Genomic DNA, 23766 nt, shown 5'->3' on the forward strand with positions numbered 1-23766 from the left:
TCTGTACTTAATTTCTATATGTGTGTCTCTCTTTTTGTCTACCAACCTATACCAATACTTTTTGTGCCTGTTTCCCTGGTTTATTCTATTTAATCTTTTTCTGTTCATCCTTCACTGGCTCACGTTTCCAGCATCAGACAATGCTTCAAATGTGGCCACTCCAGCTAAACTTCCAGCATCACTTGTGCCTCTGCTTACTGCGTACAATACTCCCTTGACTTTTAGCCAGGTGTGCGCTCCACTCATACACATACGCATCCGTTTCCATATGTTCATCTGTCCATCCTAAACAATCCATCCATTCATCTTGACTGCTATCCTGCGGAAATATAACTCTACAAAACCATACGCAGAGCTCCGTCGATATCCTCTGCCGATATCTCCTCATTCATTTATATGTGGATATATATATCTTCACATATAGAAACATGTTGATATAACGTGTCTCTGCATACGCGTGCTGTATCGCCCACACTGGTCTACGTCATTTCCAATGCATACATGAGCTTACAGCACCCATAATGGTATGTAACAGACAAGCATTTTTCCACAGATTTCTAAACAGTCTGCAGGATGTCGTTCATACGAGTATGAGCAATACCTATACTGCTATTAAAGCATATATGTATTAATAAAAGGCCATTTGCATGAGAAACAAGTCTTGGGAGACACACAGCTACTTCGTACCTGACCAGATGCTGAGTTATATGTATGTATGTATATATATATATGTATGTATATGTGCGTGGGCACACGCACACACGCCAACGCTGGATCGCCCATAGTCCTGTACATGAGACGCACACATTCACATGGCCCTGAAAGGAAGCCTTTGCCACGTAGACGTGTGATGTAATGGCCACACCGGTGTATGCCCCCCCTCCCCGGACCCTGGCACCACACACTGCCCTGGCCCGATGCCTACCTGCTCATACCAGTCCCGGTTGGAGCACGTGCACTCGGGCCACCAGCCCGTGCCGTTGCCGTTCATCTTGGGGGTGGCACTCTTGGGGGGCGCCTTCAGCGTGGGGGTGGCGGTCTCGCGGGGCGGCGCCGCCGCCGGGCCCATCTTGGCCTTGGTCCGGGGCGTGGGCACCCCGGCGGCCTGAGAGGGCAGCGTCTGCGAGCTGTAGCCCCCGTAGCCCGGGCCGTACTGCTCGTGCTGCCAGTCGCCGTATGTGGGGGGCTCCATGCGGCGCAGGGCCGCCATGCGCGTCACCTCGTAGCATTCCGGGCACTTGCAGCAGTGGTGGTGCTTGTGCATGTTACCTCCCAAAACACATAGGAGCCACAGCAGCCAGGAAGGGGGAATACAAAAATATCCGTCGAGCGATGAAAAATGGCTCCCACGCTCCTGGTCTGCCCCCCTCGCCTTCCCTTAGAGACGTAGTCCAGGCCTTATGTACAAAAATATATGTCTATGTATATATTTTACATATATATATAATAGTTTCTAAGCTATTTCCACCGCTATCAAAAAAGAATCGGCGGTCCCCGTGATTTTGGCGTCCGCCTTGCTGCCTTGCGTGTCGGAGGCTCCGTCGGCGGCCTGGCTTTTCCCGTGTATTCCTATTTCCACCGACTGTGCCCCTGCTCCCCTCACCGACGCGTCCTCGCTCCTCTTTCCACCCCGGGGGTTCAGGCTCCTCTTCTGTGGATGGCAGCGCCCCGGGGTTGTCGCCCCTTCCTCGGGCTCGGTCTCTCCCTTCTTCGCTCGGCTCCGTCCTCGGTGTGAGGGGGAGGCGGAGAGGAGGGGGTGGGGGCTGGGGGCGGGGGGAGGCTGAGACGATGCTGCTGCTGCCTCTAGCCCCGGTGATGAGCGGCAGAGAGTGCTAGCGCATCCTCCTCCCTCGCCTGCATCCCTGCTCTCCCGGCGACAGCCAATCAGAGGCCAGCGGCGGCAGCAGCAGGACCAGCGCTGGGGAGGGTTTCAGTGGCGGCTTTAAAGGGACCGCCTGCTTCTCCGAGAGCGTCTTCTGCCAATCTGGCCCTTCTAGGCACCGGGGGCTCCCTCCCGCTGGCAGAGGCACCAGGGAGCCATAAATCCATGCGTGTGCACGGAGCACGTGTGAACATGTGTGCACGGGACAGGTGCGAGCTGCCAGGCGTTCATCGCTCCGTGCCGGCTATCATCCAGCTTAGAAGTGCCCCTTCTTTGGGCACATATGGGGGCATACGATGAAACAGTCTGCCCACGATCGAACAGCGTGGCAAAGGTGGAGCGCCGAGATCACGGAAGCCTCATGGATCCTGAATTACCAACGTCACCACGGCGTTTAGTTAAGTGAACACGCTCGTCTATTTTAGAAAAAAATAAGTTGCGTGCTCATCTTGCGGTCAATGTGACGTGTGCTTACGTATTCTTTCGTAGTGATGTCACGGCGTCATGGGTATCCATTCCACCTTGTTCTTGGAAGTAATACAATTACTGCAAAGTCAATGTTATGTCATTTTGAATTTATGTAGCGCCAACCACCGTTGCCAATCGCAGCGCCCTCTATCAGGATGAGCCGCCGTTTGCGAGTGTCTGCGGGGGTGTTTGCCTGTGTGTAGTTAGTAGAGAGTTTCTTTGGTGCTCTCACAAACGGGTTGTGTGAGCTAGGGTGCAAATAAAGTGAGGTCCATGTATGTCTTCGTGGCGCCTGGATGCAGAGGCGGGGAGTCGAAGCACCATACCCTGTCGATCTCCACTGAGACGCGGCTGCCTGGTGGTCTCGTATCTCCACTGTCGTGCTGTCCCGTGGGGGTGTGTTAAGAGTTGCTGTGTTGTGCGTGACAGTGTCGTGGTTTGGCCTGGCTTCGGGTGCGGGGGTAGCCCTGGGCATGTGCGGACACAGCTGGTCACTTGATCAGAGCCTCTCTTTATACCCACGTGACGATAAGCAGCTGTCACCGCAGTTTCACTAAAGCGCTGCCCCCCCTCCCCCCCCCCCTGACTTCTTTACTAGGCGCTTGATGATTTGCACAGGCTCGGGCACGGTCAACAACCAGCGCCCTTTGCATCCCAGCCTCAGATGCGTGATGTCGTTTGCGTCTCATTGGCCTACAGAAAGGGACACACGTCACGGCGATGACGTCATTCGTTATGCCTCAGTGAAACGTGCAGCAATATTTTCACGTCGTCTAAGACGTCATCACGGTATCACTATTAATTATGTATATAGATTTTCAGTTCACCCGGGACTACAAGGATAATACAGGTTGTGATGCGTTCCCTGTCACCGTCAGTGAGTCACGTGACATCGGCTTCCAAGTTGGTGAGTCACCAGTGATGTCACATAGACACGGGCATTATTTCTGTAGAGTTGTGATACGTGATGTCATAGTGGAGCAGATAGGACTGTTATCATTTCAGTGAAATATGTTACTGTTCATTTTAGTGAGGTTGGAAGTCAAAAATATATCTTGTTTTCCCTGCGCTGACGTTTGAATCACGTCACGAGTCCCCTCACATTTGGTCAAAGTAACATTTTTAATGTAATTTCAATAATGAGTTTAAGTGAACGGTTTATCAGGGCTTTCTGTCAGTGATGTCATCGGGGATAGATATCATTGTTTTATTTTGGTGATGCAGTCTGTGACGTCACATTGCAACTCGGTCTATTGTATTCGGTTAACTCAATACTTCTCCCCCTCAGACTATTTGGACTTTATTTTGCATGTAATCTGGTAACTCAATACTTCCTTCATGTGACTAGTTTTATATTGTACTTTGTATGTTTATTGACCTCCTGCTTCTTTATTGTAACTTTTAGTCACACTCTGTCTGTAAAGCGCTCTGATATCCGTAAGGATCGTGTTCGCGCTCTATAAAACTTTCAAAATAAATAAATAAATAAATAAATATGTAACAATATCTGCATTTGGTGATGAATCAATGACATCACCACATATTTGTATAGATATGTTTGATTCCAAAATGTGAACAGTGATGTCACAGGGAACTATCTTTCAAGAATTCCGCGGTGATGTCATCGCTAATGTCACAGTTAAATACACGTCAGTGTTGTGTAGGAAGCTGTCCCTATAGGGCACTGAAACGAAGCACACTGTGCAGAGAGTCCAGTGAGACCCGGACTGGTACACAGAGGCAAGAGTGGATAATACTAACGCTCTATGTGAGGGCGAGCAGAGCAGTTAGGCTTAGCAGAGGGCAGTGCTAAGCATTTGTTTTACTGACAGAGGCAATAAATGAGAAACACACTCAAGAATAAATCTGAGACCAATTTACAAAAAACTACCACCAATTTTTACGTAATTTTTTCAGACCAAGAACTTTGTTCTACAGTAAGTACTTTTCGAAGAAAATAATTTTTCAAGTTCACAAAATAAATCACCTTTGTGCACAATTATGCACTATTGAAGTTCAAGTCAAGTCAAGAAATACTTTATTCGGTTCAATTTACAAAAACCATAAAAGTACAAGACACGTAAAAATGGTCACCAGGCAGCATGACAGTGATAAAATACAGCATAAAAAAGGGGGAGAATACCCATTAAAACATGCAGCACATGGCGTCTAAAAAGTAAAAACAGCGATATGTACAGCATTCTATAATTGAAAAGAAGCATCATTACAAATAACAAATTAAAAAACTTGATTCAAGTTACAATGAGTAATATTTATGATAGATGTTCTAAGACCAATTGATCTTTTTGCTCAATCTCACCGCTATGGTTAAAAACTTAGCCACATTGTAAATTTCCCATATTCCTGCTAACAATTGGAGATGCAATAAAGCTGGCTTGACCTGCCTGAACCCTTTCCCCTTTAACAAGGGTATAATGAATTTTTTCCTAATGTCTTTGAAGTAATCACAAAAAAACAAGAAGTGGACAGTATCCATGAACGAACAACCGTCACATTTACACAGATCCAAATCCCTGGTCCAGCCGGGGCGGCCTGAAATTATGGTTTGCGTTGTTAACACCCCTTAGGCAGAGTTCCCACTATTGAAGTTAATGGGTGAGAATAAAAAAATGCATATAGAATCACTCCGTTGGATCTCAAGATTCGCCTTCTGGATTTAGGTAAGTAGCAGCCGCTGTCTGTGCAGGTAACTGTGGTGAGGCGGTGGGGCCGGGTAATGGGGGGATTTCGAGGGACGATGCGGAGGGAAAATTAAATAAATAATAAATGTTCCCTCGACATTGTCCCTCGAAATCCCCCCTAACGCAGCGCCACCGCCCCACCACCGTTACCTGCACAGACCGCGGCCAATAAGTAGAAAGGCCAGGCCCAATGTTCCACCAATGAATTCTTAGGAGCGTCCCAAATTCAGCCGGGAGCAGGGTGCTGAGGTTGTGGGTAGCGGCTGTGCTACGAAGAAGAGGGGCACTTGAAAACACACTGCACAAGATTACTTAAAGGTAAGTTCTGGGGGGTCCCACTCGAGGGAGCAGGTCATAAGGGCCTCAGGACCATAGGAGCACATCTGGTTCGTTGGTAGCCAAGCCAGGCGGGCAGATGCAGAGCAGATAGGTCTGTCGGGTGGTCCGCGTCAATATGTTCTTGTGGTCAAGAGCAGGCAGTTTGGAGAGGTGATTCCGAGGCAGCTGACCCACTCACAAAGTGGGTCTCAGGGATCTCCACGCACCTCGAAGGTGCTTGTTTCCTGGGCAGTTGGATTATGGAGTGGACTCTTTGTCTCGAGTGTATGCTGCAGAGGGTCTGGTGCTATGGGTTTTGGCGCTTCACGGCTCCAGTAGTGTCTGGTGTCTCCACACTTGGAGGGGAGACAGATTTGATCCTCTGAAGCTGGTGTACCGCTTTTGGTTCGGGTGCTACGTCGGAGTCGCTGGGAAGCAGCAAGTCAGTAAAACCGGATTCTGCTGTTCAGTGCCTGAGGCTGTAGGGGAGTAGTACCTCTACTCCAAGGAGTTATTTGGTGATTTGTCGAAGGCTGGAGGTTCTCTGGGAATCTTGGCAGCCTCACAGTTGCAGGATAAGACAGCACACCACTATTGTCGAGTCCTTAAGGCAGCAGGCAGGGTTTAGCACCAAATTTCTGCAGCAGGGCTTCAGTCCTCGGGCCAGCAGCTCTTCTTTGTCTTTATGTTCTCTGTGTCCGTCAAATCTAAAGTTCAGGATCCAGGGATGCCACCTAAATACAAAATGTAGGTGCGTTAATGGGAGTGACAGGTAGGAGCCAATGTCTGCACCCTCTAAGTGACCACTTCCTTTGAGAAGGGGCACTGCTCTTATCCAAATTGGCTAATTGCCTCTCAAATCAAGATGGAATGAAATGAAAAGCGGGCTACACATCACCTGCCCCACCTTAGGGGTGGTGCTGGCTGAATGGGGACCCACCTCCTAATTTAACTAACTTTCCTGTCTGTCCTTCCGCCAAATGTGGAGCAGGACAGGGGTGTTGGCATCCTCCACGATCTTGAGATGCCTGGGTCGCGTTTCAAAGGTGGCATCACCCTTGAAGCTTCCCACCCTGGAAGGCCATCCTGGTCTGGTGGAGGTGTGAAGCACCTTCACCCAGAGCAGGCTTTGTTCCTGGCTTCTGAGAGCCCATGAGGTTAGAAACATATCTGAGGGTGGCAGGCTGGGTAAGACTAGTCAGAGACCACACCAGTGCTGTGTGATCTTTGGGGGAGAGTTTAATACATACTGTATTGTTGTATGACCCCTGCTCTTCGTTCATCTTTTGGAACTTGTTTAAAGTCTTGGGGGCATATTCTCAGGAACTTGTGATAACCATTGCAAAATTAACTTAGCACAACTTTCAACATCGCAGTCTATCGTGGGAAAATTACGTTGTGTTAACTAAGTATTCACAACACGGCGGTACGATGCAATAGGCTCCGGATAACGTGTCAAATGACAGTGATAAAATCAACGCGACACCGCAAAAATGCGAAACACAAAAAAAGTTGCAGTGAGACCAATTGCGATACAAAAAGCAGCGACAGGCCTGAAAATCCCATGTGTCAGGCGGGAAAATGAACCATAAAAGCAGAGTGAAAAAACGGTGAGATGACAACGTACGCGCAGAACCCTACAGCTGTGAAGCTGAACAAATGACCATTGTCCCACATCATATAGGCATTTCCTCACAAACAGCCACAACGTACATTGACATGCATTCAGTATGTAACCTGCACCAATGCGGAAACATACAGAGAACACACTGTGAAACCGCATCTCCTCTTCACATTGCAGAGGTAAATTCAATACCCCCTGCACACCGACGTGCCATGTCCATGATCAAAGAATTATGAAAGCATGGACTAATGTAGGGGCAGTGACTCCCCCTTACACACATGTCGCCAATGTCATGGGACATGAGTCACAGGGTGCATCCCTGCATCATGGCGGCACATATCAGAGTCCAAAAGAAGCCCTGTTGTCACTTGTAGGCCACAAATGACAGCCAAAATGGAATGAATTGGGACACATGTGAAATGCCGAATATTGGGATACCATAAAAACTGTGACACACAGAACTGGCAGTACGAATACGTGACACCCTAAACGAGCCTCACTGCACAGAGGTGGCACACCCACCATCCATTAACAAATTTCAAAATTGTCAGCACAACATGTCGCACCAACACTTATCTGAGTGAAGTGCCTGTACAGATGAGTGACAGGCACGCGGGGAATGTGTATTGGAATGTATTTATTTGCACATGCTGTGCCTGTGGTCAGTCATCGTACTGTCCCATTACTGCTAAGGACCGTCACAATGTGACGTCAACCAGAGAAGAAATTGTCAATGATGTAGTCCTTACGGGCTATTTCTGCTGCAGCTGCAATGGAGTGTGGTCCACCTGCCTCATCTTCATCATCATCGTCCAGTGCATCTGGCACTCGTATCCATGGGGCTTTGCTGCATACACATATGTTGTGCAACACACAACATGCAACTATCATCTTGCACATAAGGTCTGGGCTGTACAGGAGCCTTCCACCTGTGACGTCCAGGCACCTGAAATGTGACTTCAACTCGCCAAATATGTGCTCCACGATACCCCTGGTGCGTTTGTGGGACACATTGTACTGCCTCTGGGCCTGTGTGTTCAGGGCTCTGAGGGGTGTCATCATCCAAGCACAGAGTGCATATCCTTGGTCACCTGTGACAGTGCATAGAGACATGAGTCAAGACTGCATACTGCATGATGTGTTGGCAGGCTGACTGGTTCATTGGTGTGTGATATGTGTGACTTAGTGATTCCTGAATGACATGTACTGCTTGTTGCAAATGAGCGGCATCAATGTGTATTACGTAGCCTCACTGCTGCTTCTCCCTCCCCCGAGTCTATTCACTAGTGGGCGCAGCACGGTTGCATCACTTGCACCCCTACCGCACACCATTGTCATTCCTGTCTGCGCATGTCCGCAAACCTGACTACGACACAGTGATGATGTGCGCAGAAGGTGGACGGCCACGTGTGTGTAAGCCTATGATAAGGACAGGGCGGACACAGATGTAGAATTCATGCCTGGTTGAAGTCACCATGCGGTTGAGGGTAGACCTGCATATGCTGCGGTAATAGCGACACTCACAACAATTGGCATGTGTGATCCCTGACCCCGAGCGAGCATGCCCTCCCCCATACACCCCTTCGGCTGAGCACGCACACAGGGGGCTTGCCACATAGCAACATTGTCCATTGTGAGACTAGTGGCGCAGACACTACAACAGAGGCACATGCAACAGCCACATCCTTGGCAAGGCCTACATTGAACCACACCCAGATCTACATGTGGAGGAGCCACACTACCACGCTGTGCTTTCATACACCTGTCCACCCCGCTTACGCTCACATGGCGGTACAACACAGTTACATGTCCCAGGTCTACACTACTGCCTGCAGTGACATTGTTGCGCACGCTGTATAGAGCACAATGTAATGTGGAATGGCCCGGTCCCTCATGCATACGTAATGACCAAACGGACACACAAAGTGAGTTTGTGGAACTGGTTACGGGCACTTGCAACTGGCCCCTTTTATTGCCAGGGTCACATCTCCAGTGACACCTGTGCTGGATGGGTGTTGGGTAGTGTAAGCCACCACTCAGGGCTTGATTGGTGCTCCCAAGAACCACAACAGAGAGTAGACAATCAGCAGTACAAGGTACGGACAGCAAGGGTCCCTGACTTGAGCAGTACAGAGTTAGCGGCCCCGGATGCCCAGCGGCCGGCACAGGCACACCGCCACAGGACGGTGACTTGCGGTGCACTAAGGTAAAGCCACGCAAGCTGAGCAGGTCCTCGTGGATGTCCAAGGGGAATGTCACAGAGGGTTGCGGGGGACAGTGGAAGGTGTCCTTCCAGAGCATGATGCAGAGGGCAGAAGCAAGCAGAAACAGGCAAATGGTGGGGTTTTTTACATTAGTTTATTATACCACCCCTATAATCGTGTAGCTTCACCCCATGTCCGAACCACAGTTTGCATATAAGCCGTTAGCTCTCTCTCCTGGCCCTAACAGGACAGTGCACCTGGATAACTTCGAGTACCCATGGCATAGCGGTCCATCCAACAGGAAGGTTTGTCCCTATCTACGAACACCCGATCATTAATGTTTATTAGTTGCGATGCCAAGTAGTACCTCCTAATATCTGGGACCGCAATGACCCCCTCAAATACCCCCCTTGAAGCTTGCGTAACACTATGCGTGAACCACCCCATCCCAAAGGAGACCACGAAGTTCACTATCAATTTTATGGAAAAATTCCAACAGTATTTTATAGGGAGTGTTTTGCAGAATGTACAAAAAGATTGGACGGGCCATCATCTTAAAGATGTCTGCCTATCCGTCAGGGACACTGGCAGCTCCTGCCAGTGGGCCACATCCTTCCAACATCTCTCAAGTTGCGGGAGTAGATTCAGAGCCAAGAAATCCTCTGCAGTTCTCGTGATTTGAATACCTAACTATTTGAACTCAAACTCTCTGTCAAGGCCGAGCATTCAGATGTCAGGGGGGTACCTCCCCAGTCAGGGGGAAGATGAGGTACTTATCCAATGTATCTGATATTCTGAGTAGCTACCAAACAACTGGAAAATGTGCAGCAATCTATGGTCTGTTTGGCGCAGCTGTTGAGCATAGAGTAGAATATAGTTGGCATATAGGAACATTCGTTCCTCCCAGCCATCCTCTCCTTCTATACCTCGTACCAGTGGGTCTTGGCACACACGCTGCAAGTGGTTTAAGGGATAGGGTGAATATCATTGGGGATAGGGGTCATCCCTGACGTGTGCCCCTGTTCAAAGCAATGGGTCTAGTCACCGTACATTTGACCTGAACTTTTGCCAGAGGTTTTTGATAAAGGACTTTGACCATTTGCATAACCTAGGTCCAAAACCCAGTCTGGTGAGGGCACCGCACTGGTAAGGCCATTCCATACTGTAGAATGCCATCCGGGCGTCCAGCGAAAGGACAGCAGTCTCGCAACGCTGGACTGCGGTCATATGCATGACTCCATAGAGGCGTTGGAGGTTCAGTCGGGCATGAATCTCGACTGATCAGGATTGATCACTGAAGATATATTCAGTCACAGCCTGTTTGCCATGGCCTTTGCCAGGAACTTAGCTTCCAGGTTCAGTAATTGTAATTGCATTTATATAGCGCTTACTACCCCTGACGAGGCCTCGTAGCGCTTTTTCGGCAGGTAGCACGTTACTCCGGGACCCATAGAGGATTAGTGTTGAATTCATATAGTGAAACATGCAAGTACATTTTAAGTGGTGGATAGGTTAGTCAGTTATTTGGATTTGGAATGATAGCAGAAGGATAGAGGAGGAAAAAAAGGTTTGTATTTATATAGCGCTTGTTACCCTTGATGGGGTGTTGAAACATGCTATTCAGGAAGCCCATAGAGGATTAGTGGTGACTTAATATGGTGAAATTTTAAAGTAATTTCAGTGGTGGATATTAGTCAGTTATTTGGAGTGAGAAGGATAGCGGAGGGATAAAAGTGGAAGAAAGGTTTGCATTCATATAGCACTTGTTACCCCTGATGGATGTTGATGGGTGTTGAAGCGCTTTTCTGGCGAGTAGCAAGCCACTCCGGAACTCATAAAGGATTAGTGTTGAAAATTAGTATAGTAAAATATGAAGTAATTTGAGTAGTGGATATGTTATTCAGTTATTTGGGTAGAGAAGGGAAGGTGGCGGGATAGTGAAGGGAAAGAGGTTTGTATTTATATAATGCTTGCTACCCCTGATTGGGTTTTGAAGCGCAAGTAGCACACTACTCTGGAACTCATCAGGATTAGTGTTGAATTAGCATGGTGAAACATGAAAGTAATTTTAGTGGTGGATATGTTAGTCAGTTATTTGGATTGAGAAGGATTGGGGAGGGGTAGAAAAGAGGGAAGAGTTTAGAAATATTTGTTTTGGGGATCGGTATAGTAAAAGCGATGTAGGATATATTGAGCGAAGTATAGGCTGAGAAATAGGGAAGTGCATTGGAAATGCTAAATTAGAAGAAAGTGATAAATATATAGATCCATAAGTACATTGAAAGTATATAGATGCATAATGGAGGTATGTATATTGGGCAGTTTTTCTGGCCCTGGATCCGACCAGTCTCGAACAGGCTCAAACAGGCAACTGCCCTTGTCCTCTCCGCCCTTAGCCTCTCCGCCCGGGGTGAGATGCCCTAAGCCTGGCCTTTTATAGCCATAGGTGACCCCGTCAGCCAATGGGAATCCTAGCCCTAACACTATCCAATCACACCACTAGCCCTAAAAACCTTCAAGCCAATCTTAGCCCTAGTCCAAGCACCCAATCAGTTAAAAAACCCTAATCTCTATGTACAATTGAGGCCTAGCCCTACCAGTAGTCCCACCCCCAGTCCAATCAACCAATGGCACAGGAAGCCCTTGTGCCTACTTCCAATAGAAAGCCTAACCCTTCTCTTAGTCCCACAACCAGTCTAGCAACCAATCACACCAGAAGCCCTAATCGCTACTTCCAATTAAAAGTCTAACCCTAGCCCTAGTCCCACCCTAGTCCCAACAACCAATAACACAGGAAACCCTAGTCCCTACTTCCAAGAGAAATCCTAACCCTAGCCCTAGTCCCAACCCTACATTGATTGAATCACAGACCCAGAAACCAATCAGAACACTCAAATACCCAACCAATGAGGACACTTATCCTAATCCAATAGTAACATCAGATTCACCCACCAATCTGTGGACACATGTACCAAACAATATCAGACCATATAAGGTCCCAGCGACCTCAGACAAGGCTTGACGGCCAGGGAGTTGGAAGCTGCTTTTCCTGTTCAGAATCTCCAGGAGACAGACAGGCTCAATCCACACTTTGGACTTCTGCAGGTAAAGGCTTCACTAACTCGAAATCAAACAATACTGTTTGAATAAAACTTTACTCCCTCTACTGGACAAAAAACGAAGTGCACAGTCCCTAGTAAACACAGTTTAAACAGCTCAGAGAAGGACCCTCTGATGAGGAATATCCCTGTTGCTGGGGGGAGGTAGGGGGCTGGTTTCTCTGGCTTGTGAACACAAAATGGTGGCTGGGGGTGCACTGTTTTAACATACAGAAGGGAAGAATTAAGTACTAAAACCCATTGGAATGCGTGGTGCTAGAACCTTAGGAGTGATGGTTGGAGGATATGGGCTCCCTAATATACTGATTTTTGTCTAAGAGAAACAGACCACATTTCTTTGCATACAGGCCAGGACTGGCCGTTGCGGGCACCGGGCAATACCCCGGTGCGCAGCAAGGGAGGGGGTCGGTTTTGGGCCCTCGAGCCGTTTTTGTTACAGGGCCGTTTCTGCAACATAGCTGCAAAATCGGCCGAAAACCGGCCCCGCCAAAGAGCCCGGCCGAGCACCTTGCCAGGGCCGGTTTTGGTTCTCAGTCGGCCCTGTTTGCATAAAGAGAGGTTTGGAATTCACATAATTCAGTCTTTAAACAGAACTATCTTGCAGTAAAATGACAAGATTTCACATACAAAGAACAAAGTTCCCAGGTTTCTTGAGAAGTGTGAAGAGATGTTTTAGAAGCTCGCTCGTTGTAAGTCAGCCCACTGAGAGACAGGGAACATGATTTTTTGAGAACAGAACCAATCTCAAAAGCATCTTAACAGAAGTTCATCTTTTTGATATATTTCTCTAGGGGTTTTGATTTATTAGGTCTAGGTCAGAGGTTCTTAACCTTTTAACTTCCGTGGAACCTCTCTAAATTATTACCGAATCTGGGGACCCCCACTGAGTGATTATTTGGATGCTAGGGACCCCTGGCCCAAGCAATTTCTATGATTTGAACCTCAAAAGAATATAAAAAATACAGGAACAAGTATACACTAAATAGATACTCAAATATTAAAATATTTTGTTTAATTTACAATTAAATATAGAAAGTTTTCACATTTGTAATTTTGCTTCCTAATTTGTATGTGTTTAATTAATTTTAATCTATTTATTTTAATCTAATTTAAGTTTGTAGCACAGTCACAGACCTCCTGAGAAGGCCTCGCGACTCCCAAGGTGCCCTCGGACCAGTGGTTCAGAACCTCTGGTCTGGCTAATTGCTGAAACTTTAACATCATTTGTTTAGAAGGGCTCTGCAACCCAAGGTGAGAAACCCCCACGAGACTACTGCTAGCAGGTTACCTCTGGTAAGGAGCTCCTTGGAAAAGAAGATGTCTACCTGCTGAGAGAATTCCCTCTACCGGTACAAAAAAGTGGTGTGTAGGCTCCAGTTTTGTCTCTAATACATGGACCTGAAATGTTTTTCGAAGTGTCATGGATGATGTCCTCTTGTTGGCCCACAAGGATAAGATGTCTGTCCAAGAGAAGCGTGTCGTCTGTCCAACATTTGAGCTGTTCCCGGTGAAACATGGAAGGTCAAAGAGGCACCAGGAGGTGCGCTCAACTGCCAGAAACCAGTGCACCAGTGCAAGCTGGAAACCTTCTATTGCAGACCATGTTCAATTCCTCCAATGTGTCTGAGGAGTGAAGAAACCCCTACATAATGAGAGAGGTCATGATCCGGCAAAGGAAACCCAGGGACCAGTTGCAGCTGGACATTCTGCTATATGGACTGTGTGGACTTGAATGATGTCTGAAGAACCCTGTCTAAAGATCAGTACATTTATTCATCAGCCGCTGATGACATTTTTTTTTTGCTGTAGTGGTGAAACCATGTTTAAAGGTCATCATTTTCCCCAAACCCTACCGTTGGGGGTGTTGGCAGATTACTTTGTTTTGGTGCTCGACTTCGCTACCCTGAGGGTCAAGGGTGAAAGGGGGTACTTGCTGCTTAGTTTTGGGCTCAGTAGTAAGGTTGAGGCTCAGAAGACCTGTGGTCTTGCAATTTTCGGAGCCCACAGTGCTCTGGGACTCCTGAAAAGTTTGCTCTGTCCTAGCAATCCTGAAAAAGTACCCACAGTAATCATCAAAATGTATTTAGTAACTAAAAGGAGAAGATGATCTTGTTTATTTCTTGACTGTAAAGTTTTTTTTTGGGTTGCGGTGTGTGAGGAAGGGCGTGGGCTAGTGTGGCACTACCTAGAAATCCTCACTGAAGGTGCTTTACGTATTAGGCGCTATATTGCGTTGAATTTGTGGGAGCTCAGACACAGCTCACATCAACAGTGCAGGCTCCCTTCCCCACAAGACAACAATACAGAGGGAGATTTACTAAGAATTTATGCTGTGTAATCAATGCAAAATCTTTTTTTTTCTATGTACTTTCCAGCGCTTAACTTGTTTAGCTCTGGAAATAACGTGAAAGTAGCACAAAGTATGTGCTGCTTTCCATTACGTAGCGCCAAGGGGGCGTCCCATGGGTGGTGCATGGGTGTTCCCACGCAACCCCCAAGGTTTCTGACGCTAAACTCTATTTACTAATAAAGTAGACATGGTTAAAGCGTCAGAAAACTGCGCCCTTTTGGAGTAGACGAAACAAAGGAGAAATGCTTGCATTTCTCCCTTTTCGGACTTCGTATGTGGGTTCGGGTTCAAGTTAGTCTAAGCTTAGTATTTTGTACTGGAAGGACACCCTTTCATACAGAGCCTATGCTAGAGCCACGAGACACCCTTGCACTATGGCGCAAAGATGTCACTGTGGCGCCAAGATGTCACTGTGGCGCACAGCAGCAGATTTCTGCGCCAGCGCTAAGGAAAGGGGAGGAAAGAGCCATATTTCCATAAATATGGCAGTCTCCTTTTCACGCAGCGCAGGCCAGTGTTTGCGGCTGCTGCACTGTGCTGCGTCAGCACCTTGTAAATCTGGCCCACAGGTTCCTACACTGTCGCATTAAAAGAGAGCGCCGCCGTAGGCTGGGGGTGTGTACTGCAGCAGACAGGCACACTCACCCCAAGGCGACGCTGTACAAGGAACTGTAATTGATGCGTCAACGTGTCACAGCTGTTCCATTGTTACTCCTAAAATAACAATAATACATACACCGAAAGCACTGCCAACGAGGGGCAGAGGACCCCCAAACATCCCGGAAGTGACCGAAATGAAGGAGAGAGGAATATGTCCAGGTGACATGGCACGGGCCACAGTCGGGGGGAAGGAGGAGGGCCAATGCCAAAAGATCATCAGGGCTGGTGGGCAAACAGACCCCCACAAGCATGAAGGAATCAGGATACAGAATGAACAGCACGAGTGCTCCATGCCTGTCACGTGCCTCACTGAGGGCGCGCGGCATCCGTCAGATATCCGTAAACACAAACAAGGCCCTGCACTGCAGCTTCATTAATTTCTCACAGTCTTGACACTACAGAACTGGAAAAAGGCAGGCTGCCAAATTACCCTGAAAGCCTCGGTTAATTCCACGTGAGCACGTGAGCTTTCGAGAAATCCTTGCAGAGGCCTCTGATGGGTCCCCTCAGCTTCGATCTGCCCCACCCCTCCCAGGCTCAATGGAGCATACATTTATTTTATTTCTCTGGGCCTCCACTAGCGATGGCTGGGATAAAACCTCAGCTCTCTTCACCTCCAGCAATACATCCCAGAAGAGCAGCACTGAACTACAGGAAAACAGCTCAATTTCTAGACACGTAACTGACTCTGCACCAGCACGACCAGCTTCCTTATAGCCCAGTCTGCCAGTTGAAAATCCTCCCAGATGCCCTACAGCCCAGTCTGCCAGTTGAGAATCCTCCCAGATACCCTACAGCCCAGTCTGCAAGTTGAGAATCCTCCCAGATGCCCTACAGCCCAGTCTGCCAGTTGAGAATCCTCCCAGATTCCCTATAGCCCCATCTGCCAGTTGAGAATCCTCCCAGATGCCCTACAGCCCAGTCTGACAGTTGAGAATCCTCCCAGATTCCTTATAGCCCGGTCTGCCAGTTAAGAATCCTCCCAGATTCCCTATAGCCCGGCCTGCCAGTTGAGGATCCTCCCAGATTCCTTATAGCCCGGGCTGCCAGTTGAGAATCCTCCCAGATTCCCTATAGCCCGGCCTGCCAGTTGAGGATCCTCCCAGATTCCTTATAGCCCGGTCTACCAGTTGAGGATCCTCCCAGATTCCTTATAGCCCGGGCTGCCAGTTGAGAATCCTCCCAGATTCCCTATAGCCCGGCCTGCCAGTTGAGAATCCTCCCAGATGCCCTAAAGCCCAGTCTGCCAGTTGAGAATCCTCCCAGATTCCTTATAGCCAAATATGCCAGTTGAGAATCCTCCCAGATTCCCTGTAGCCCGGTCTGCCAGTTGAGAATCCTGCCAGATTACTTATAGCCCTGGCTGCCACTTGAGAATCCTCCCTGATTCCCTATAGCCCAGTCTGCCAGTTGAGAATCCTCCCAGATTCCCTAGAGCCCAATCTGCCAGTTGAGAATCCTCCCAGATTCCCTATAGCCCCATCTGCCAGTTGAGAATCCTCCCAGATGCCCTACAGCCCAGTCTGCCAGTTGAGAATCCTCCCAGATTCCTTATAGCCCGGTCTGCCAGTTAAGAATCCTCCCAGATTCCCTATAGCCCGGCGTGCCAGTTGAGGATCCTCCCAGATTCCTTATAGCCCGGGCTGCCAGTTGAGAATCCTCCCAGATTCCCTATAGCCCGGCCTGCCAGTTGAGGATCCTCCCAGATTCCTTATAGCCCGGTCTACCAGTTGAGGATCCTCCCAGATTCCTTATAGCCCGGGCTGCCAGTTGAGAATCCTCCCAGATTCCCTATAGCCCGGCCTGCCAGTTGAGAATCCTCCCAGATGCCCTAAAGCCCAGTCTGCCAGTTGAGAATCCTCCCAGATTCCTTATAGCCCGGTCTGCAGTTGAGAATCCTCCCAGATTCCCTACAGCCCGGTCTGCCAGTTGAGAATCCTCCCAGATTCCCTACAGCCCGGTCTGCCAGTTGAGAATCCTCCCAGATTCCCTATAGCCCGGTCTGCCAGTTGAGAATCCTCCCAGATTCCTTATAGCCCGGTCTGCAGTTGAGAATCCTCCCATATTCCCTACAGCCCGGTCTGCCAGTTGAGAATCCTCCCAGATTCCCTATAGCCCGGTCTGCCAGTTGAGAATCCTCCCAGATTCCTTATAGCCCGGTCTGCAGTTGAGAATCCTCCCATATTCCCTACAGCCCGGTCTGCCAGTTGAGAATCCTCCCAGATTCCTTATAGCCCGGGCTGCCAGTTGAGAATCCTCCCAGATTCCCAATAGCCTAGTCTCACTGTTGAGAATCCGCCCACATTCCTTATAGCCCAGTCTGCCTGTTATAAATCCTACTAGATACCTTAATAGCCCAGGCTTCCTGGTCCGAATCCTCTCAGATTCCCTATAGCCTACTCTGCCTGTTGAGAATCTTTCCAGGTACCTTAAAACCCAGTCTGCCTGTGGACAATTATATTACAGGACTGGAGGCTTCGTATTATGCTATCGCTTTCATTTATTGCCACTCACAGCAGCCAATGAAAACTTTGCATTATGTAAATAAACTACATTTCCCATGATGCACATGTAACACATCACATCTTGTAAGACCCCATAAGAGTCACCATAACCGGAAATCATCCTCTTTGTTTGCTGCTCAAGCAGGAAGTTAAGTGTATTCTCTGTCATTTTGGCACTTTGGATTAAGATATACAGATTGTTATATTACTTTGGCATGCGCCGCTATGTATTGATTGAGCACGAACATCACGCGTTGTACTTGCTTTGCTTCGTCTAATCTGTTTCTGCTACTGATTTTATTCACTGGATTGTATTGTTATGTCAGCGCGAGCCTCGCGCTAGGTTTCCCGACGAGCCTCCGCACTCCCGCTGCCATCGGGGAGTGCGCTTTCATGTCGGTGTGTTCCCGGCTAAAAAAGCATCTTTGAAAGTCCTGCCTCCGTCCAGGAGTCGGTCAACAAGGCCCTTGAGAAAGCAGTTCCGGGGACTGTGCAGCAAGCGCTAGCTACTGCGTTAAAACCAATAACAAAACGATAAAAAAATTTGCAAAGCGTCATGGTTTCACTGCTACTGCAGGACCTCACAAAGACGCCTCAGCTTTAGAACCCCAGTCTAATTCCTGGCCTCATTCTTTTGCACACCGGCAAATCCAGGACCCCAGATACTTTTACAGATACAGACACCACGGCAACTGACACTCCGGACAAGTCCCCTCCTCAGAAGAGGGCCAAGAAGTAAAAAAATGTGGAAACTACACAAACCATCTCCACTCCCTTCAATTTTAACCCAGAGGACATAGTGCACCCCAGGTCGTCTGACTGGTTACCTGCCTCCGAGGTTGTGGCATATTTGCACAACAACCTTCGCAGAAGCTTTGACAAGGAGGTGCGGAACAGACTCCGCTCAGAGTGTCTCAGACCGGATATTTCTGATAAAGTGGCAGAAACCCCAGATATAGACTCCAGCCTTTTAACCTTCTCAAAAAAGGTTGCTAAAGATCCAAAGAAGGGTATTGATCGTGCCTGGCGAGGGTGCCAGGACAAGCTTCTAGATGTAGAGAAGATCCTAGAAATGGCTTTAGAAGTGCAGGAATCTGCTACTGCAGTGGATCCCCAAGTCCTGGCGGGGTGGACGCAGAGGGCCATATGCCTTTTGAGAAACGCCAACTGCGCCATCTCCACGGAAAGGCGTAAATTACTCCTTATGCGCATGGACTCCAATCTCACAGAATTGGTGGCAGAAGAACCAGGACCATTGGCGGACGGTAACCTGTTTGGGGAACGTTCGTCAAAGTCGTGGCCAAGTATGTGGGCACCTTCACGACTCTTGACAAGGCACAGTCAGGTATCAAAAGAGTCTTTCAGGCTGGTGTTTTCAACAGGGCCTGACGAGGCCGAGTACTCTCGTTTGGCCGTCAATTCTCCCAAGGTCCTCAGAGAGGAGACTTTGGTCGAGGCAGGTGAGAGTGGGACTCCACCCGTGGGGGAACCTTCTAGACCACCAGGCAGCGCTTCAACAAAAAGGCATTTCAACAGAGGAACATACTGCGGAGGTTTTCAAGCCCCTGAATTTTCAGGTAAGAGCTCCAGACACATTCCTACTACCCTTGGGGGGCCGTACTCAGTTTTTCTATCACAATTGGGTTCAACTAACTCAGGATGCTTGATTATGGCAGACAATTCAGGGTTTTCACCTGGACTTCTTTCAGACCCCTTATCAGGACAAACAGCCAAGACAGCTTTCTTTTTCCCAACAAGAGTGCGCTTTTATAGATTCAGAACTCGAAGAATTTCTTCAGAAACACGCAATAGCGTATTGTGATGAGGCCCCTCGCAGTTTCTGCAGCAATATTTTTCTGGGGCAGAAGAAAGGGGGAGGTTACAGGTTGGTACTCAATTTAAAAGATATAAATCGCTACATGACTTACAAACATTTAAAGATGGAGGACATCCATCTGTTGGCATCCTGAAACAAGGGGACTGGATGGTCCATCTGGACCTGAAGGATGCCTATCTGTCCATTCCCATCTTTCTTCCCCATCGCTGGTTCCTGCAATTTCGATGGCAGAACCGATGGTTTGAATATTTGGTCCTTCCTTTCGGGCTATCCTCAGCACCATGGTTCTTCACCAAGGTGATGAAGTCAGTGATAACATACCTCAGGGAACAGGGTGTTTGTATGATAGTATACTTGGACGACATACTTATCATGTCCCAGTCTCCAACCTTGGCGGCTCAGCATTTACGCATGAAAAATGCTATGTTAAGAAACCTGGTGTTTGTGATCAATGAATCCAAGTCAGTTCTCTGCCCTTCCCAGATGATAGAGTTTCTAGGCTTTGTCATAAACTCTCAAACAGCTCAGTTGAGTCTTTCCCGTTCCAAACTTTGGGATATGAAGAAGGAACTACGCTCCCTGTTATCCAAACAGATGGTGTCACTGAGAGTGATTGCCAGAATAGTGGGCCTACTGGTATCCTCCATACAAGCAGTTTTTTTCCCGGGCCTTTCCATCATCAAGCCCTTCAAAGTTTAAAGATTTAACATCTGCTGGAGGGCCTCTCTTACCACGGAACTAGTCCCTCTTTTCCCAGAGGTACAGGAGGAGAGCCAGTGGTGGCTGCCCACGTGGAAGCGTGGAACGGCATGGCTATTTTCGGTTCTCTGCCAGAGGTCGTCATAGAGTCTGACTCCAGCCGCTGGGGCTGGGGGGCTTGTTGCAGAAATATTTCTACAGGAGGGCATAGGGCCCTACTAGAACTAGAGCTCCATATAAGTTGTTTAGAACTCCGAGCAGGGTCGTTTGCGTTCCGGACACTATCACCCAAACGGGTCTTGTGTTGCATTCTCTTGTGGATGGACAACATCTCAGCGGTTTGGTACATCAACAAGCTGGGAGGCATGAGGTCCTCCTTCCTAGTAGAGATAGTGAAGGACTATGGGAATTACTGCCTAAATCACCAGAACTCTGTCATAGCCGAGTATATTCTGGGTCAGTTGTAGTGGCAGACTGGAACTCCCGACATCTCAGACTACAGTGATTGACAACTCCAGCCCCTGATAGTCCAATGGCTACAGGCGATCTGGGGAACTTGCGAGATCGACCTGTTTGCATCCAGATTGAATTGTCAAATGACCACGTTTTTCAGCTGGAGGCCAGATCCGTTGGCGCTGGCGAAGGATGCTTTTCTCAGGATTGGTCCCTGAACCTGAATTATGCCTTTCCCCCTTCATATTAATTCCCCGGGTGTTCATGCAGATAATGCGCCAGAAACCAGAGGTGATCATAGTGACTCCCCCATGGAAGTCGCAGCCTTGGTTCCCAATATTATTGGAGGTGAGCTGCGACTCTCCCAGGATGATTCCGTGGTCCTCAACGATGCTCCAGGGCCCTCATGGGAGAGATGCACCCGATGGTACTATCGGGGCGGTTGTCCCTGATGGCCTGGAGACTTTCCGGCAACGTTGGCAAATGCCTGGATTTTCAGAACAACCTTCAGCTTTTATCAACCAGGCTTGGGCCCCCTCAACCATGAAAAGATATTCTTCAGCCTGGAAAGGTTGGGTTCGTTGGTGCGTTGAACAGCACGTGGATCCCGTGGGGGGAACTTATCCTATGTTGTAATTTTTTTTATCAAAAAAGTCTTCTGAGGGTTTAGCATATCGTTCTATCAACACTTTCCATTCTGCCATTTTGGCGGGTTATTCCCAGATTGAGGGCAAACCAGTAGGGATGCATCCACTAATATGTAAACTATTTAAAGGTATTAGAGTAGCGAATCCACCCAAGCCGAAGTATTCTTCCTCATGGGACGTCTCTCTAGTTCTTTCCTTATTCAATCAATGGCCACACAACAATATGTTAACAAGGAAACAACTTTCATCCAAATTAGCCATGCTGTTATGTCTATCCGCATGTAGAAGGTCATCTGATGTTAAAGCTCTAGAAATTACAGTAGAATATTTACTCCTGAAGGAGTTTCTTTTAACATTACTTCCAGAACTAAAACAATGTCTCGAATTGTGGAATATCATGCTTTTCCTGGTAAAACGAAACTCTGTGTAGTTCAATGTCTCAAGGCTTACAAATAATGTACCAGGTCTATTTAGCCTGATGTTGGGGTGCAATTATTAATTGCTTTGCAAAAACCTTACAAACCTGTTACTGCAGCTACTATAGCCAGATGGTTAAATTATGTTATGCAAGAGGCAGGTATTGATACCCAAGTGTTTGGGGCGCACTCTGTTCGGGGCGCCATAGCCTCTAAGACATTTATGTTAGGTTCTACTATTCAGGATATTATGCATTCTGCTGATTGGTCCTCTGAGTCTACCTTTAAACAGTTTTATTATAAACCGGTGGGTGATATTTCCTCTGTGGTATTTGATTAGTGTTAAACTAGCATAATACGAAGCCTCTGGTCCTGTAATAGAATAAAAAATTAGTTAGCATTCGCGCCACGAATTTTCAATTCTATTAAGGACACGGAGGCAAGGATTATCCCACCCGGTTATATTACAGTAGTGTAATGTTTACCCACCCGTCTGTATTTATATTCTGTCTAAGCAGAAGTTATGGGTCTTTCTGTCTCTCATTCTTCCAGGTTCTGAGAAGAAGATGGATTAAGTGTAATTCTGGTTAAGAAGATGTTACTTTCCAGTTGGATTGGCTCTTCCACATTGGAGGATATTACTTGGACTTAAGTTGTGTTTGTTGGACTTTTACTGTTCGAAGCAAAGAAAGAGGATGATTTCCGGTTATGGTGACTCTTATGGGGTCTTACAGGATGTGATGTGTTACATGTGCATCATGGGAAATGTAGTTTATTTACATAATGCAAAGTTTTCATTGGCTACTGTGAGAGGCAATAAATGAAAGAGAAAGCATAATCCTCGCTTCCGTGTCCTTAATAGAAATGAAAATTCTTGGCGCGAATGCTAGCTAATTTTTTATTTTCCCAAATTCCAAGTAGCCCACTCTGCCTGTTGAGAATCCACCCAGGTTCATTATAGCCCAGTCTGCCTGTTGAGAGTCCTCCTAGATTCCCTATTGCCCAGTCAGCCCTATGAGAATCCTCCCAGATTCCCTATTGCCCAGTCTGCCTGTTGAGAATCCTCCCAGATTCCCAATAGCCCAGTCTGCCTGTTGAGAATACTATCAGATTTCTTATATCCCGGTCTGTCTGTTGGGAATCCTCCCAGATTCCCAATATCCCAGTCTGCCTGTTGAGAATACTATCAGATTCCTTATATCCCAGTCTGTCTGTTGAGAATCCTATCAGATTCCCTATAGCTCAGTCTTCCTGATGAGAATCCTCCCAGATTCCTTATAGCCCCGTCTGCCTGTTGAGAATCCTATCAGATTCCTTATATCTCAGTCGGTCTGTTGGGAATCCTCCCAGATTCCTTATAGCCCCGTCTGCCTGTTGAGAATCCTATCAGATTCCTTATATCTCAGTCTGTCTGTTGGGAATCCTCCCAGATTCCTTATAGCCCAGTCTTCCTGTTGAGAATGCTCCCAGATTTACTATAGCCCAGTCTGCCTGTAGGATATACTATCGGATTCCTTATAGCCCAGTTTGCCTGTTGAGAATACTATCAGATTCCTTATAGCCCAGTCTGCCTGTTGAGTATCCTATCAGATTTTTTATAGCTCAGTCTACCAGTTGAGAATCCTCCTAGATTCCCAATAGCGAAGTCTGCCGGTTGAGAATCCTATCAGATTCCTTATACCCCAGTCTGTCTGTTGGGAATCCTCTCAGAATCCCTATAGCCCAGTCTTCCCGTTGAGAATCCTTCTTGATTTCTTTTAGCCCAGTCTGCCTGTTTAGAATCCTCTCAGATTCCCTATAGCCCAGTCTGCCAGTTGAGAATCCTCCCAGAATCCCTATAGCCCAGTCTTCCCGTTGAGAATCCTTCCTGATTTCTTTTAGCC

At 47.8% G+C, this 23766-nt stretch overlaps 1 protein-coding gene across 3 annotated transcripts in view; it reads right to left on the minus strand.

Annotated features, from left to right (window-relative positions):
* DLG3 (discs large MAGUK scaffold protein 3) overlaps window positions 1-23766 on the minus strand; it is a 2000883-nt gene that overhangs the window by 1354826 nt on the left and 622291 nt on the right. Inside the window, exon 1 of one of the 3 annotated variants that reach the window (XM_086918301.1) lies at window positions 926-1702. The exons of 1 other annotated variant lie outside the window; for it this stretch is intronic. In XM_086918301.1, coding sequence (XP_086774427.1) covers window positions 926-1264 — 339 coding nt within the window. In that variant the 5' untranslated portion in view covers window positions 1265-1702. Of the gene's footprint in view, window positions 1-925; window positions 1703-23766 lie in introns of those variants that run through there. One more of the 3 variants, XM_086918300.1, reaches the window with a different exon arrangement.

The sequence above is a fragment of the Lissotriton vulgaris genome, chromosome 4_1 (genome assembly GCF_964263255.1).
Source record: "Lissotriton vulgaris chromosome 4_1, aLisVul1.2, whole genome shotgun sequence".
Classification (NCBI taxonomy): Eukaryota; Metazoa; Chordata; class Amphibia; order Caudata; family Salamandridae; genus Lissotriton; species Lissotriton vulgaris.